The sequence below is a fragment of the Euleptes europaea genome, chromosome 16 (genome assembly GCF_029931775.1).
Source record: "Euleptes europaea isolate rEulEur1 chromosome 16, rEulEur1.hap1, whole genome shotgun sequence".
Taxonomy (NCBI): Eukaryota; Metazoa; Chordata; class Lepidosauria; order Squamata; family Sphaerodactylidae; genus Euleptes; species Euleptes europaea.
This window is the reverse complement of record NC_079327.1, coordinates 32395068-32409323: the sequence shown is the minus strand read 5'-3', so window position 1 is coordinate 32409323 and position 14256 is coordinate 32395068. Positions and strand designations below refer to the sequence as shown.

The 14256-nt window shown below is 44.8% G+C and overlaps 2 protein-coding genes across 2 annotated transcripts in view; both read left to right on the top strand.

Annotated features, from left to right (window-relative positions):
- Positions 1 to 1751, top strand: part of NPAS2 (neuronal PAS domain protein 2) — an 84458-nt gene extending 82707 nt beyond the window's left edge. The window contains exon 20 of the mRNA XM_056861998.1: positions 1291 to 1751. Within this exon, the coding sequence (XP_056717976.1) occupies positions 1291 to 1464 (174 nt within the window). The 3' untranslated portion in view covers positions 1465 to 1751. The remainder of the gene's footprint in view (positions 1 to 1290) is intronic.
- Positions 1752 to 9354: 7603 nt separating this feature from the next.
- Positions 9355 to 14146, top strand: RPL31 (ribosomal protein L31). The gene is made up of 4 exons (XM_056861910.1): positions 9355 to 9505; positions 13051 to 13176; positions 13834 to 13946; positions 14088 to 14146. The coding sequence occupies exons 1-4, from the start codon at positions 9399 to 9401 to the stop codon at positions 14117 to 14119; spliced, it is 378 nt and encodes a 125-aa protein (XP_056717888.1). The 5' UTR covers positions 9355 to 9398; the 3' UTR covers positions 14120 to 14146.
- The last annotated feature ends 110 nt before the right edge of the window (positions 14147 to 14256 follow it).

Sequence of the window (14256 nt, the reverse complement as noted above, 5' to 3'; positions counted from 1 at the left end):
TATGCATGCATCACTCTGTGATTTAGAACAGACTGTTTTGATTATACAGGAAACATTACAAGTGAATTTTCCTATGTTTTGTTAATCCTGACAGAGTCTGTGTTTATTTTGGAATTTCCCCCTCTCTTGTCAAACAAAAACTCCCTAAAATGATTTCTTTTTTTTCTTAGCTCTATTTATTAATTGTATTGTTTTTTCCATTTTGTACAGAGTTTTTTAAAAAATCTGTATATTCATATTTTAAACCATCCTGTGAAGTTTTTGACGGACTAACGTTCTATCAATACTTTCCTAAATAAAATTGGCCGCCAGTTCACAGGTTCTTATTCAACACAGAGGTGCAGAAGCAGCCCACAAAATGAATTATTTACTGCCCCCCCCCCAGTAAGCTTTAGGCCATGCCAACTTATTCAGACCAGGGGTCCCCCACTTTTTTGAACCTGCGGGCACATTTGGAATTCTGACATTTCTGTTCACTTTAAGTTCCCACTGAAACAAGAAATATAAAATATGAAATACGGGTCAGTTTCTACAAGTACATATAGAATGTCTACCTTAGGAGACACAGTGTTGGACTAGGATCTGGGAAACCCAGGTTTGAACACCTACTCTACCATGAAGATTTCTGGGTGCCTGGAGCCAGTCTCAGCCTAACCTACCTCACAGGGTTGTGGTGAGCATAAAATGGAGAAGAGGGATACCCACGTATGTTGCCCTGAGCTCTCTGGAGGAAAGGCAGGATAGATATGTAGTAAATAAAATAAACATGAAATAAACCTTTTTTCAGGAGAAGACAATAAGGAGAGTCTTGTGTGTCAAACTGGGATGTTAAGTTTGCAGTCTTAAACACCCTTACTAGGGATTTAATGCCACTCAACTCAGTAGGCCTGGTCTAAATAAAAATGCTGAGGATGTTGCTATTGCGATTTCCAGCTACGATGGCCATATGAAAAGTGGAGCTGCTGCAAAAGACAATGGAAAAGATACCCATTGACAATGGAGAAGAGAGCATCAGAGCTGTTTATTCAGTGACATGGAAGGGAGAATCCACCTTTGTTTGGTTAACCCTGTGATTCCTACAGTTGATCCAAAAAGCTCCAGTTACCATAAATGGAAAATACTTCACCATTCACCACCATAAATGGTGAAGTATTTAGATCCCTTTAGCTACCCATGTTTCAAGTATTCTAGCCAACAATGTCCAAATAGTCCAGCAAACCTTTGCTACATATGTCTGATAAGGAAGCAGAGGCTACAATTTTGACGGCATCGAATTTGTTTTGTCTGCAGGTGCAGCCTGTAGGCCCTTTGCACAGCGAGCAAGCAGAGTCTCTGATCTTGCCTTCCTACTCACCGCAGCAAGGGAGTGTCGTGTATCATCAGATGCAGTCGCAGCAGCAGTCTGCAGTCAGGAGGACCGTCAGTTTGCCGGAGTCTTCAAGTGTGCCACAACGTCTACAATAGAATCACATCAGCACTATCAGTGCACAGTTAGCTTTATTGAATGGCAGCAGGGGTGGGGGGGAGGGGGAATGCTGGCTTTTGCACATGTGTCCTTTTCAAAGCTTTGTGATAAAAAGACTGTCGAGTCCAGACTGTGGTGGATAGTGCAATAGAAATGAGTGGGAATCACTTTGCAGATGTTTGCACTATTTTGTGACTGTGTTATGAACAGTAATACTAGACTGTACAATCACATGCAAACTGTGGCACTAACTGGTGTGTCTCAGTTGAAGATTCTTCTAAATATTGCAACCAGAAAGTACTCTGGCTGTTCCCCCCCAAAAAAGTAGACCCAAATTACTTGGCCTTCTCTATTTTGATCAAATATGAAAAGCACTGTTTCAGAGAGATTCTATTGAGGAAAGATCAAGAGATTATTTTATTAAATGTTAACATTATTATTTTGCACAACTGCACAAAGAGTGTAACCTAGCACTTTCCGTGAAGAAAAGTCTGTTCTGGTGGCCAAACAAGCACTTCCAGCCATGTAAAACATAATGCCATTGATTAAAACCATGCCCTGCAGTATCTACTCCTCTGACCCATAACCTGGTATTATTCCGTTAGTTACCTTTTTCTCATTATTTCTAATGTTTTAAAAAAATTACACTGGACAGTTTCTGTTAATGCAGTGGACTACAGCTTACAGACAGCTAATCTAAGCACAATCATGCAGCTATTGTTTCAGCATACTTGTCCTGCTCTTTAAACACTTTAAAGAGGGTCTCCTACAAACTGAACAGCCCCCCTCCACAGAACAAGCATCTGGAAAAATATGCACTGTGTTACAGCCCATTAATTGGGGAAATGCTGCAAACTATTACATATCTGTTTCATTACGATATTTAGAATTCAAAGAGTTGCACTTTTGTATGTTTTATGTTGATGTTTCTTAAAAAAAAGATTTTATGTAATTATAAAAGAAGTAGTGTATTATATAGCTGTTGTTAAAAAACCCCAACCCAACCTATTTCTATATAAAATAAAATTATATGGGATTATGTAGGAATTGTTTTGTATTTGAACTACCCATTCATTTCACAAGTCTATAGTTTTCTCTTGTGCTTTGGGGGAGGGGGTGAGTGAACATTTTAAAATACATTAATAGTTACTAATATTTTTGTAGAGACAGTTTCTGTCTTCTGCTTCTTTCAACAGCAGCCCTACAGCTTGGTCCTCAGTCAGCATTTGATAGGAAGCACGCTGGGTCAGTTCTCTTTGTGGGAGCCTGTGAGCTGTGCATCCCCCTGAAGAGGGAGTCATACAAAAGAACTGTTGGCCCATCATAACGGTGGAGCCACTCATGCAGGACAGTCTCCCAATTGCATAACATTTGGGGTGGAATAAAAATAAATCTGCTTTTGAGAAACAAAAACCATTAGTTTTGATCCTCAATAGTAATACTGGGCTGCAAACATCAAATATTGCATGCCAAACAAAAATAAAGATTTGGGCTGGTGGCAACTGCAAAACATTTTAGAGAGGAGAATCTGCTGATCATGGGAGTTGGGTGTCCCAAAGCTTATTCTGTGGTGTAGGGTTTATATTAGTGGTTGCTCTTACAATTCTATTTTGAATAAAGAACTAGGTGCCAACTTCAGTCTTGTGTACCCAACAGTGCTATACTACAATTCCTCTTCTAAAACCTCAACGTTTCTTTGTTTTTGATTGACAGCTGAGATATTGGGGGAGCAATGCTGTCCATTAATTTGCATTTATTTTTATTTAGTACATTTTTATCCAGCCTAAGGAGCTATGATAATGTACATATTCTGCCCCGGACTTTATCCTCACAGGGTTATCCGGAGAGCAGGTGACTGGCCCAAGGTCACCCAGTTAGTTTCACTGTAAGAAAACATTTGAACCTGAGTGCCCCCAGACCTAGTCCAACACACTAGCTCTTATTTTTGCCCATTCTCAGTCACAAATGGATCTAAATGTGAACCTGCTGTACTATTTTTCTACATTGGGATCACTACTTCAGGAAAAAGAAGAAAAGTTGGTATTTATATGCTGACTTACTCTACCGCTTAAGGAAGAATCAAACCAGCTTGCAATCAGCTTCCCTTCCCTTCCCCTCCCCTCCCCTACCCACAACAGACACCCTGTGAGGTAGATGGGGCTGAGAGAGCTCTAAGAGAGCTGTGACTAGTAGGGTTGCCAGGTCCCTCTTGGCAACTGGTGGGAGGGTTTAGGGGCGGAGCCTGAGGAGGGCAGGGTTTGGGGAGGGACTTCAGTGCCATACAGTCCAGTTGACAAACTGGCCCATTTTCTCCAGGTGAATTGATCTCTATCGGCTGGAGATCAGTTATAATAGCGGGAGATCTCCAGCTAGTACCCGGAGGTTAAGCAATCAAAATTAACACCCCTGTACTGTTACCACAGGTTAGGAAGTAAGCACAGGAACGGCTGAAATAAATCAAAGTAGCTCTATGATAAACAAGATATATTAAAGTGCATAAGGTGACTAGTAAACACAAACAACAATATATGTACAACTATATCTAAATAGTCCCGAAGGTACACGTGTTCAAAAGTTCAAAGTAAGTAGAACTGGAAAGAAGTCTTCATAGATGAGTGATAAGGGAGACGATCGTTTCTTTTCTTCTTCAGCCCCGTTTTCTACACATATATATATAGCAACCCGGTTCACCAGCTTGCGAGTCCACCGCTCCAAACCACGACACCCTGAAAAACCCCTGAAAGACCAACGAGTTGATCGTGACAAGGGCTTGTGGGAGGGAGAGCTTTCTAAATTTTTTTTATTATTTTTAATAATATTACAGTTAGTTTCATCATCATTTGTCTTAATATATAAAAAAACACAAACAGTTCTCATATATTTATAATACTTTCTGTAACTTCCCCTCCCTCCTCCTCTGTCCATTTAAGATTCTATTACTCCCATTTGCATTTACTATCTAATTCCTCATGGTTCTTTATATTTAAATTTCACTAAAAAATTTAGTAATTAAAAATAAACCATTACCTTTAATCTATAAACATTCGAATTAGATCAATACATATCCTTTCATATTTACCAAGTTTAGTTCATTTTCACAATATGTTATCCATGCCTCCCATTCTCCCACAAATTCTGCATTGTCCTTTTGATTTATCGACGCTGTTAGTTTAGCCATTTCTGCTAATTCAAACATATCCAGTCCATCTTGTCCGGGGTTTCGGAGGGAGAGCTTTCTAGACGGCTCATATCCACTTGCAACCCTCGTGCCCCGCCCCGCACTTTGATCTCTCCCGGGCCAGGATTCCAAGGGGCGGGGCCGAACGCGTTGAACGTTCCACTAAAAGGGAACGCCTCCACAGCGAACAGTGAGAAGGGACCCTATGCGCGCATCCACGATTTCGGCTTGGCGAGCTCATAAAAGCCATAGAAATGGGAAGACGGCTTCCCTGGAGGCCTAGAGAAGCACAACTCTTGCATATCTACGGACAGAACGGCGACTGCGGCACGATCATGTCACAGGCTTTATCTTTCATTATGCCCCACCCCCGGACTGAGTGGGATGTCGCTCCGTTCAAGCCGTTTTGCATTTTACCCAAGCGGCAAAAAGTTCAACTGAGTGAGGATAATTCACAGTGGGTCTGCAGTGGTAGAAAAGGGCAAGAGTCCAGTAGCACCTTAAAGACGAGCAAGAATATTTTCTGGCAGGGTAGGAGCTTTCGCGAGCCACAGCTCGCTTCTTCAGATACAGCTAGAATGTGAATCCATCTGTCTTTAAGTAGACACTTGAGCTCACTCTCCTCTACTTAAAGACAGATGGATTCACATTCTAGCTGTAGCTGAAGAAGTGAGCTGTGGCTCACGAAAGCTCATACCCTGCCAGAAAATATTTGTGTTAGTCTTTAAGGTGCTACTGGACTCTTGCCCTTTTCTACATCTGTCTTTAGTATAGAGAGTACTTCTATACTATATTTCTATACTATACTTTGGATTCACATTCTAGCTGTAGCTGAAGAAGTGAGCTGTGGCTCACGAAAGCTCACACCCTGCCGGAAAATATTCTTGCTAGTCTTTAAGGTGCTGCTGGACTCTTGCCCTTTTCTACAACTGAGTGAGGACAGGGACCCCTCTAGGCACTCCTAACCCGGAAGAGTTCTCTCTTCGCTTGTTTTCTTTCTCTATGGTTAGCTTGGGCGTCCTTGGTTTTTCCCAGAATCCCTAGCGCCTTCCTTTCCGCTCCGGCAGCGGGTGAAGGTGAGTAGTTGCGACCGAGGCCGCGGTTGTGATCCGGAGCCATCCGTCCCTCCGCGACCCACATGGGGGATGGTATAAGGGGGCTTGGCTGCCTGGGTCGGTGACGCTTTTGTGGGGCTGTGTATTTCTGTGGCTGGTGCGGGAATCGCGCCAGGCGGAACGGAGATTGCGTCGGCCTCCCCTCGCCCGGCGGCTTCGCAGGGCCTAGGCCGCGCTCTGCTTGTGCTTCGGCCAAGGGGAGAGAAAGGCGCTTTTGGATGGAAAGAGGGCCGCACGTTATTTTAGTATTGCAACGAGTTTGGGAACAAGGTGTGTTTATATGCATTTGTTATATGCATTATATGCATGTGTTTATGCATCTTGGGAAGAGGAGCGGAGGGGAGGCGCTCAAAAGGGGGTGATGTAATTCTTTCCCCCGCATTGTAAGGTTAGCACTTTTTCTTGACAAGCCTTTGCTTGGAATGTTCTTGTGCGACAAACGAATCTAGGACAGCTTGCGCACAAAAAACGGGTGTGTGTATGATAGTGGTGGGAGAAAGGACCTCTTTCCGTTCTCAGTATTAAAGCAGGAGATTAATTTGCAGAATATTGTGGTAGTGGTCTGATACTTGTTTTTTTTTTAATGTGTGCAAAATAAGCTTGAGACTTATTCTGTAGGAAAGGAGGGGAATAGTCTAGGCATGGTGATTTTTAATAACTGCCCTCTCAGGTGGTGGATGGGCTGGTGGTAATCCAGTGAACATGGACTGGGGGTGTATGGGAGCAGAGGATGCATCGCGTTGTCATTTCTAAACAACATGGAACGTGTACAAACTAGGCTTGTTGCTGAGCTTATGTGCATGCATCTCCCCCACCCTTTAGTTTTTATTATGTATTTTTTAATAAAAGGGGGAAACATCTGGTTGTATAGAATCAGAGAAGATTGCTGGCTGACCTTAGGCTAGACTGAGTGTCTGTGACTGGCCCATCTCACAGGGCTATTAGGAGGATAAAATAGAGAAGGGGAGAATGTTGAAAGCCACTTTGGGTATTCATTGGGAAAGAGACGTGGGGTATAAATGAAGTAAACATTCCAGTAGCCAGTAAACAAAATGCAGTTCCTCGTGAATGTATTCAGTAGAGGCCATAACACTTCCTTTTTTATCAGCTTTTTTGGGTAGGGCCACTGTCCATATCTTGTTATACTAGTCCACTATCGATATTGAAGTCTTCATTTTCCATGCTTTTCGCAATATAGGTATCAGTACTTACAGCAGAGTTTGTCAGAAATCCTATTAAACCACTTTAGGTGTCAATGATATTTCATAAGCATATCTGCGACTATAGTTTGAATTTGAACCCAAAATGACTTTATTGTTGAACGTTCCTTCATATATGCACACAGATCACATTTTTAGAAGTATTTCCTCAAACCCATTCCTATTGCGAAATGGGGCTCTGAGTATCTTTTTTCCACTTTGCCTTGTAGTTTTTTCCCTTTTAGATTGAAAATGAATCAATATTTGTTACACTTCACCAATCCGCCCTTTATATATCTTCCACTGTATGATAATTTGGATTCAGTTTTACCTCTGTTCTTAATCCTTTACATAGTATTATCTACTCGATGGGCTTCAGCTGCATATATTGAAATAAGGGTGGATGTTACCAATTCATTTTATCTTGACATTTTCATTGTAAGATAAAATCATTCCTTCCTCCATCAGGAGCCATACAGACTTCAAAAGGTTAGCTCTCCAAGCAGTTCAGGGGTAGAAAATTTTAAATTACAAACCACAGGTGTCAGAGGCGACAACTCCACAGCACCTAATTAAATTTCCCCCAAACCAGGGGTCGGCAAACTCATTAGTCAAAAGAGCCAAATATCAACAGTACAACGATTGAGATTTCTTTTGAGAGCCAAATTTCTTAAACTATATAGGTAGGTACACTGTTTATTAACTTAATAAACTTTAATAAAAGTTTTAAGTCTTAACACTGAATAAAACTTTATCATACTTAATAGTGATCTTATTTATTGATAAAAATTAAATTGTAAGTCCCTGCCATTTCCCCCTCCCCGTCCAGAGTCCTTGTCTGGAGGCCTGGCCTACCACCATAAAAGCCTATTGGTAGACCTGGCCTCCGGCTGAGTCCCATTGGGAGGCCAGGTCTACCCATTGGCTTTCTTGGCAGTAGACCTGGCCTCCGGAGGCCCATAGAAGCCAATGGGTAGACCTGGCCTCTGAAGGGGGACTTTTTCCCCTCCTCAGAGTCCAGGTCTACTGCCAAGAAAGCCAGTGGGTAGACATGGCCTCCCAATGGGACTCAGCCAGAGGCCAGGTCTACCAAAGGAAGCCCGCCCCGCCCAACAGCTGATAGGCGGGGGGGGGCCAGGAACCGCCCGCCCAGCAATCGCGCGGCTAGAGGGGAGGGGAGGCTTTAGCCTCCCATTGAAGGAAAGGGGGACCCGGCCATTTTCCCCGGTGGGTGGGGGGAGACAGCGCGCCCGCTCTCTCTCTCTCTCTCAGGCTCTCCGGCTCCACAGCCCGGCTGCCGGCGTGAGCGGGTGCAAGAGCAGGGGCTCCGAACCAAGTTCGGAGAGCCGCACTCAACGGGCCAAAGAGCCGCATGCGGCTCTGGAGCCAGTTTTGAGACCCCTGCCCCAAACCATTAAAAGTGCATGTATGAGATGGTATATGTCTTTTTCCTTCCCTTAAACCACGGCTGTTACCACACTTGTATTCCCAGCGATGTATTAAGAGTTTGAAAATGTTATAAAAAATACTGTTCACACTTTCTATGTATTCCCACGAATGTATTAAGAGTTTGAAAACGTTATAAAAAATACTGTTCGCACTTTGCTTGGCCTTTAGCTGTGAAGACGTCTTCCATCCATTTATAACCCTTTTAAAGCGATGTTTTTTACTACATTTTCAAACTCTTAATACATCGCTGGGAATACAAAGTGCGGTAACCCCCCCACGTAATGTTGCCTAGAAGAGTCCCCTTCCTCCTACTCTTGCACCTTTCTTACTCTTCTCCATCCTTTTGTTCACAAAAATCCTGAAGAGCAATGAATTACAGCTGCCCATGACAAATGAGTGCCGGTGTGTGGATTAATCTCCCCCCCCCCCAAAAAAAACCCAGGATGCTAACATTAGAAAGTCATTGTGGGGCAAAAACTGCTTCTAGTTAACCTGCACGCCTGCGTTTATACATCATGGGCAGCCAGAGCTGGTTTTGTTCTGAGATTCCTCAAATGAGATTTGGGTGGGGGGGAGGCCCTGTGCAAACCCAGCAATGAGTAAAGTTCCTGCATCTCCTGGCTGAATGAGACAGGAAGTCCCATGTCTTGTGAACACATTAGCTGTCTAAGCCTATTGATGTCAATGGGTGTAACTGCTTAGGATGGCACTATAGGTGGTGCAAAATAAGCCACTCTTTCTGACCCCAACAGCTCCCTAAACATGTAGTGTATATACCCTTTGTTAATTAAAAAGTGATAATTTAGTTTTCTCCTGCAGGCCTATGTGATAAAAAAAGGTTTGACTTTAGCTTGAGCAAATAAGTAGAGCATCCGCGTAGGCTGAGGGAAGAGTCATGGATTAGCAGCATCGATGTTGCTTTATATTTTAAGCAACTGCTACATGTGCATTGTGTAGGGCCTGACTTTGAAAAGTCTTGGTCTTGTATACAGATGGCCCCCGCAAAGAAAGGTGGTGAAAAGAAGAAAGGGCGATCTGCCATCAATGAGGTGGTCACTCGGGAATACACTATCAACATTCACAAGCGGATCCATGGCGTGTGAGTAGCTTTTCTTTTTCCTGTCAGTATGTATATATTGATCAGTGCAGAAATGGGCTAGTGTGGACACGAGGTATATTCTTCCCAGATCTCTGAAACCATCGCATCATTCTACATTGTGCACCACAGTAGTCCCACAATTTGTGTTTCCTTAGGTAAAAATGGTAGTGAGTACTTGATTGTCTTTAAGGCCTTTTCTTTTTATGTGTAAAAATATATAAAACCGGATATTGAATTGCAGTTCTGTGACCTGTCACCTGGTGTTTCTAATGTTACAGACCATGAACTATATTTACAGGTTTTAAGGAACGTGCAGATCGGGGGGGAGGTTTCCAGTAAGCGGAGTTCCTTGTCCCCAGTGTTGAGTGCTGGGCAGTGTTCCAAATTATGTATATCACTGCTGTTTAAAAAAAACTGGGTGAAGAAAATTAATGATTTGGAGCATACAAATATTATTGGACCACATTAATACACTGTGCAGTTGTTGCATTAGATAGACTGAGACAGTTGCCCAAGGTTGGATGCGACATCCTGTTTAAATTCATGGGTCACTGATTCATCTGCATATGTGTGTGTGTAAAGTGCTATCAAGATCCAGCCAACTTATAATAGCTGGCACTTCAGTTTGGGAGGGGGAAGGAAATAGTCTGATCTGGAGAACCGGGTTTGATTCCCCACATGAGCGGCGGAGGCTAATCTGGTGAACTGGAATTGTTTCCCCACTCCTACACACAAAGCCAGCTGGGTGACCTTGGGCGAGTCACACTCAGCCTCGCCTACCTCACACGGTGTCTGTTGTGGGGAGGGAAAGGGATGGTGATTGTAAGCCGGTTTGAGTCTCCCTTAAGTGGTGGAGAAAGTCGGCATATAAAAACCAACTCTTCTTCTAGTCCCGTGTTGGCGAACCTATGGCACGCGTGCCACTTCCGGCACGCGTTGCCCTCTCTGCCGGCACGCACGGTTCCTCCCAGCCGCTGGCCTTTACGGCTCTGCCCCGACCCGGATGGGAGAGGCTGTAGGCACGCGGCCGCCCAGCTGGGCCGCAGGAGCATTGAATTGCTCGCCCCCCCTTTCCTGGACTCTGGGAGGCGGGGGCTGATTTCTCTGCTCCAGCCTCAGTCTCGATCCCCCCCTGCCCGGAGCCGAGGGGGGGCGGACAACCCCCCCTCCCCACGGCCTCCTGCACCACCCCGGGCCTGGCTGGGGGGGAGAAATCCCTGCGGGGGGTGCGCACTTGCGCATCGGGGCCTCCCGCTGCTCCCTCCCCGGTCGTTGAGCTGGGCCTCCTCACCTCTCGCCGCCCAGAAGAGGGGAGCCCATCGCCGCTTCTGCTCACTGACCCTGTCCCGCCTCCTTCGGTGTCTGGCGCCCCCCACCCCTCCGGAGGGTGTTCCACCCCGCAGCCCTTCTCACTCCTGCCGGCCGGCCCCCACAGCCCTCTGGAGGGGCCCATGCGGAGGAGTGGGCAGGGGCATGTGCACACACACACACGTGTGTCGGGGGGGCCTGGACTCCCGGCCCGCCAGAAGCCCCCCCCCCCCGCCCCTCTTCGATTGGGCCGGTTCAGGGGTGTCTGCCCTTCTTGCCTTTGGGGAACCTGCGGGGGAAAGGTAGGTTGTGGGGGTCGGCTCCTGCCTGGGGGTGGTGTCATCAGCGCTTCACCCCCCTCTCCCCGGCCAGGTGCCCGACCACTGAGATTTGTCGGCGGGCAGAGGGAGGGACGGGTGGGAGGGGCTTTTATCCTGACGTCCTGACCCCCTTTCTCCCACCGCGAGTGTGGGGGCTAGCCCTCGCCGGTGTCTGGGAAGTCCCAAGGTGGCCCGGGCAGGCCTGGGCTCGGGACAGGGGTTATTGGCCATTTGTGAATGGGAGGTTTTGCCTTGGATTTGCCACTCAGATGCATATTTTCCCCATCCAGATTCTCAAAACTCTGCATGGGGGGTTATTGGCCATTTATGAATGGGAGGTTTTGCCTTGGATTTGCCACTCAGATGCACAACTCAACAATAAGCCCCCCTGCACAGTTTTGAGAATGCAGATGGGGAAAATGTACAGTGTTTGTCAGTCATTGTCATGATTTAATTTTATGGACGGGGAGGGGGAAATGGCAGGGACTTACAATTTAATTTTTATCAATAAAAAAGATCATTATTAAATATGATATCAAGTTTTATTCAGTGTACCTACCTATATAGTTTAAGAAATTTGGCTCTCAAAAAAATCTCAATCATTGTACTGTTGATATTTGGCTCTGTTGACTAATGAGTTTGCTGACCACTGGCCTAGGGCTGTGCCGTGTTGCCGTGTTGCGCATTGGCACTCGGCGATAAATAAGTGGGTTTTGGGTTGCAGTTTGGGCACTCAGTCTCTAAAAGATTCGCCATCACTGTTCTAGTCTCTGGTGTGCTGTTCATGTACAATGGAGCAGAGTTTTTCCCCCTGTATATAATAAGAATAAGTGGAGTTAACGCTCTTATCATGAAGTTGGACAGGAACACCAGTGACTTTATTCTTTTTTTGGACATCTCAATATTTTGAAGATACGGTGGCCTTCTCGAAAGAAGTTATTTAAAGTTTGATGTAGTAGATCCGAAGCATTAAGCTCAACTGGGCTTCCTCTCTAGTAAACATGCTTAGGATTGCCTCCTTCATTTTGCCATGCTTTTATCTCTCTGTCCTCTGTTTTATGTTTGAAGCAGACTTGTGGGGGGGGGGTGGAGGCCAAAGTTGGGTCTGGCAAAAACTATTAGTCTAATCACCTTTTAACTCCAACAGCTCTTTAACCCTTACAGTAGTGAAGAAAAACTGCACAGCTCTCAGCAGGTGGATAAATAGGAGGCAAATGAATTTATTAAAATTTTGATTTCTGTTCTTAACTCACACCTCCTGTGATTGCTGAATGTTATCAAATTACTTGTGTGTGTGTATAAAGTGTTGTCAAGTCACAGCTTACTTACGGTGACCCCTTGTGAAGTTTTCAGGGCAAGAGACTAACAGAGGTGGTTTGTCATTGGCTTCCTCTGCATTAGCAACCCTGGTATTCCTTGGTAGTCTCCCATCCAAATACTAACCCTGCTTAGCTTCTGAGATTTGGTGAGATCAGGCTAGCCTGGGCCATCCAGGTCAGGACGCAATCACTTGTAGACTCCCAGAAAGGGACACAAATAGGTGCCTAGGAAGAACTGAAACATATCCACCATGTTTTTGTAGCTGTTGCTTGATACTGAATTTTATTTACTTAGCGTGCATATTCTGGAAGATAGTCTAGAATCTTAGCAAAGTCTTGTAGATCCTCAAACACAGTTTCAAGTTTTAGGTATCCTCCACGTTCCTCTGTTGTGGCCTTGTCAAAGAGGAAGGAAAGAAGGATGGGGCAAGGGTGGTCTCTGGGAAAATTGTTGACCACTACACATCTTATCAGGGAATCTGATTAGCATCCTTAGCCACTTCTGTGAAATCCTTAATGCTGAGCAGGTAACTTAAAACGATGAAGCTTATCCTTCAAGTTTGATGGCACTTGGCTTTATTACTTTGTGTGTTCTCAGGGGCTTCAAGAAGCGGGCTCCGCGGGCCCTCAAGGAAATCCGTAAATTTGCCATGAAGGAGATGGGGACACCTGATGTACGCATTGATACCCGCTTGAACAAGGCAGTCTGGGCAAAAGGAATAAGGTACATTTCAGGTGGCTGAGGGCATCTTTCTTGCCCAGTGAAAAGGAGAGCTGTAATTAACAGTCAAAACTTGCTACACTGGTACTTGTGATTAGAAAGGAGTGATAAACACAGCTATACCAACGGTAATCCACTTCTGGGGTCAGATGGATTTGTACAATTCCTGCTGTGGTAGTATCCATTGTGGCACTGATATTTTAATATATAGCTTGTAAACAGACTTAAGATCTCGAGTATCAAGTGAATAGGGACAGCTAACAGGATCTGTTTAGACAGTGATACTCAGCAGCTTGGGAGCCATCTGTGGCTCTTCTGAGCACTATTTGCAAACATGGCACCCATCCCTGTGCTCCAGGAAAGTGGGAGGGACTGGAGTACAGGTAACCTGCCCTGAGCTGTGTGCCTCATGCCAGGGATGGAAAAAGGGCCCATCCTCTACAGCATCCCATTCTTCTCTGCAGCCTCCACACACTCAGCCTTGGCAGCTGGGAGGCTGCTAGGAGAAGAGCAAGCTGTCTGCAGAGAAGTGTGTGTCAAACCATCATGGCAGTCATCCATACAAAGTTTTGCATCCTACATTTTGTAACTGCTAACTTCTAAAGTGTTTAACAGGACATGCTTCTAATTGTACCCCATTGTACTTACATTGTCTTTTAGGAATGTTCCTTACCGCATCCGTGTGCGTTTATCCAGAAAACGCAACGAAGATGAAGATTCACCCAATAAATTGTACACTCTGGTGACTTATGTGCCAGTTACCACTTTCAAAAGTAAGTTTTGTATGTACCTGTAGAATGAGATGGGTGAGAGGACTCAGATTTGCTGCCTATTTGTGTACATGGGGGGGATTGTGAATTTTAAATGTATATTCTATTTGTGATCTTACGTAGGTTTTCTTTCCTCTCCTGCAGGTCTACAGACTGTCAATGTGGATGAAAACTAATCTTTCATTACAATAAAGTTATAAAAATGAACATTGAGCTCAGAATTTGTTAATTAAAATTGACTGTACCTAATGTCCATAAATTGCTTAGCAGTTTAGTGTTGTCTATGTATGAAAACTTTGGGGGGAGCAAAGAC

Coding starts and splice junctions, on each gene's coding strand:
- RPL31 (XM_056861910.1), top strand. CDS start 9,399: ATGGCCCCCGCAAAGAAAGGTGGTGAAAAGAAGAAAGGGCGATCTGCC. Junction 9,506..13,050: donor CACAAGCGGATCCATGGCGT/GTGAGTAGCTTT, acceptor GTGTGTTCTCAG/GGGCTTCAAGAAGCGGGCTC. Junction 13,177..13,833: donor GTCTGGGCAAAAGGAATAAG/GTACATTTCAGG, acceptor ATTGTCTTTTAG/GAATGTTCCTTACCGCATCC.